The sequence below is a fragment of the Ipomoea triloba genome, chromosome 12, assembly GCF_003576645.1.
Source record: "Ipomoea triloba cultivar NCNSP0323 chromosome 12, ASM357664v1".
NCBI classification, from domain to species: domain Eukaryota; kingdom Viridiplantae; phylum Streptophyta; class Magnoliopsida; order Solanales; family Convolvulaceae; genus Ipomoea; species Ipomoea triloba.
This window is the reverse complement of record NC_044927.1, coordinates 4,196,873-4,199,002: the sequence shown is the minus strand read 5'-3', so window position 1 is coordinate 4,199,002 and position 2,130 is coordinate 4,196,873. Positions and strand designations below refer to the sequence as shown.

Here is a 2,130-nt window from a genome sequence, read left to right as displayed (position 1 = left end):
CGAGTGTGAAAGCTATCAGAATCTTTCCCCCACAAGGACCCACTTCCATTTCCTTTTTTAGTCGGACCCACTTCCATTCTTTTTTTTGAGAGTGGACCCACTTCAATTCTAAATTTCCATTTTCGCTCTCTCTTCATTTAATCTGTGGACCCCACCCCCCGTTTGTGAAAGCTATAAAATCAGCCCCCCTCCCCCCCCCCTCACATCTCTCATTTTCATTGTCTCTGGTTAAAGATAGAGAAAAGAATTAGAGTAGCTAGAAAGAGAACAAAATGGCCCAGGATTTCATGAGTGAAAGGAATATCGATCTGAACTGTGAATTTGTAGTTCCTAAATCTGTTTCAATTGCTCTTGCTGAAATTTCCGCCATTGATGATCCGTCCCAGAAACTCTTGAAGCTTTACTCCCTTCTACAAGCCTTAGAAGAAGAGGCAAAGAAAATCTACGTCATTAGACGTGAAGTCCCTTATGCTACGAGTCTTCTCACTGACGGTCTCCCTCTTCTTTTTTTTTTTCCATTTTTATTTATTTCCTATTTTGAATTGATGAAAATCGTTTTATTGTGTGCGTATATATTTATTTTTTGTTTATCCGTTTTGCAGAAATCGAGACGGTAAGGGGAGAATATTTGAAGCTAAAAGGAAAGGAAAAGTTGCCGGCGCTCGCATCGGTGGAGGTGGAAGAGTTTGTACCGTTGAAGGGTAGTTCTAACGGTGACCGAGGGACAACACAGTCAAACGATCAAGGCGAAAAAATGAACTGGATGGGCTCCACTGGGCTCTGGAACCACCCTGTTACGTCCCACAATTCTGATTCCAGAAAACCAAGCAACCAACTTTTCCCCACAAGACTTGTGAGATTAATTTTCTATTATTTTATTAATTAATTCCTTTTGTCCCCATTTACTAAATTTGTGTTTTTCTTTTTTTGGTTTTTTTTCTAATTTTTTATTAGGGTTGTGTCAATCAGAGCATTCAATTATTTGTACCGTACAAGACTATGACAGCGGAGGAGGCGGCGGCGCTAAAAGCAGATGCTTTACCAGTCCTCGCTTTATCGCTGTCTCCGCCATTTGTGCCGCAATCGGTGGTTTATAAAAGCTCATATCATTCTCATTCCTCAAAGACGTTGAATAAGCAAGAACAGAGGAAACCGAGGCGGTGTTGGTCGCCGGAGCTTCATCAGGGGTTCGTCGACGCCCTTGATAAGCTCGGTGGAGCACAAGGTTTATAAATTTCATTTGCTTTATTGGTTAATGAATCTGACTTTTTGTCTCTTTTAAATTCTAGTAATCTACTCGTTAAATTTTATTGTCTTTTATTCTATTACATCAGTCAACGGATTTATGGATACTTGGCCATGAATAGGAATATGAATATGAAGGATATTGATAACATACACCATATAATATATGTAATATATATACAAATTACAAAAATATATCATTATTTATTCACTGAACCTTTTAGTTGGGAAGAAATAAATTCTTTAAAAATGTAACGGAAGGTGATCAGATGTTACTGGATTTATAAAATTATTTGACATGTTACAACTAACATATAAAATATAAGATAGAATATATCTCTTCCATCTTCTCAAACCACATCAGCTGTATGAGAATTCAGAGAATATAATAAATATCAGTTTTCTTTAAAATCTGGGCACTTCGTATATGATTCTGTGACTGGGTGACGGTAATAATGTGTTTACCGGTATGTATTTGAGTATTATTGAGTATTTGAATAGCGTTGAGTACAGTGTTTTGGTATTTGAGTACAATATTGAGTGCAGTGCTCAGTGTACAAGGTGAGTTGAGTGTAGTCTTGTCCAGTAAGAAGTGTCGTCAGAAGTCCCCCCTTCACTATGTGGTTGTGAGTCTTTTTATTCCTCTCAGCTCAGTAACGGAGCATTGATGAGGAGTTGACCGTTGGACATCAATACCTGAGGTGTTGAATGCTGAGGAGCTGAACGTCTGTCATCAAGGCTGAGGAGCTGAACGTTGGCCATCAATGCTGGGGAGTTGGACCGTTGCGCATTGATGCTGAGGAGTGAGGTGTCTTGGGTAGTTTGAACGGCAACTGCCTTGGTCATGACAACGGTTCCGGGTCGGGTACCCAATTACCCTGTTAC

At 39.5% G+C, this 2,130-nt stretch overlaps 1 protein-coding gene across 2 annotated transcripts in view; it reads left to right on the top strand.

The window, feature by feature from the left end:
• Positions 1-285: 285 nt before the first annotated feature.
• Positions 286-2,130, top strand: part of LOC116000511 (transcription factor HHO3-like) — a 6,197-nt gene continuing 4,352 nt past the window's right edge. Inside the window, exons 1-3 of one of the 2 annotated variants that reach the window (XM_031240602.1) lie at positions 286-492; positions 603-853; positions 970-1,225. In XM_031240602.1, coding sequence (XP_031096462.1) covers positions 288-492; positions 603-853; positions 970-1,225 — 712 coding nt within the window. In that variant the 5' untranslated portion in view covers positions 286-287. Of the gene's footprint in view, positions 493-602; positions 854-954; positions 1,226-2,130 lie in introns of both variants that reach the window. The other variant, XM_031240601.1, reaches the window with a different exon arrangement.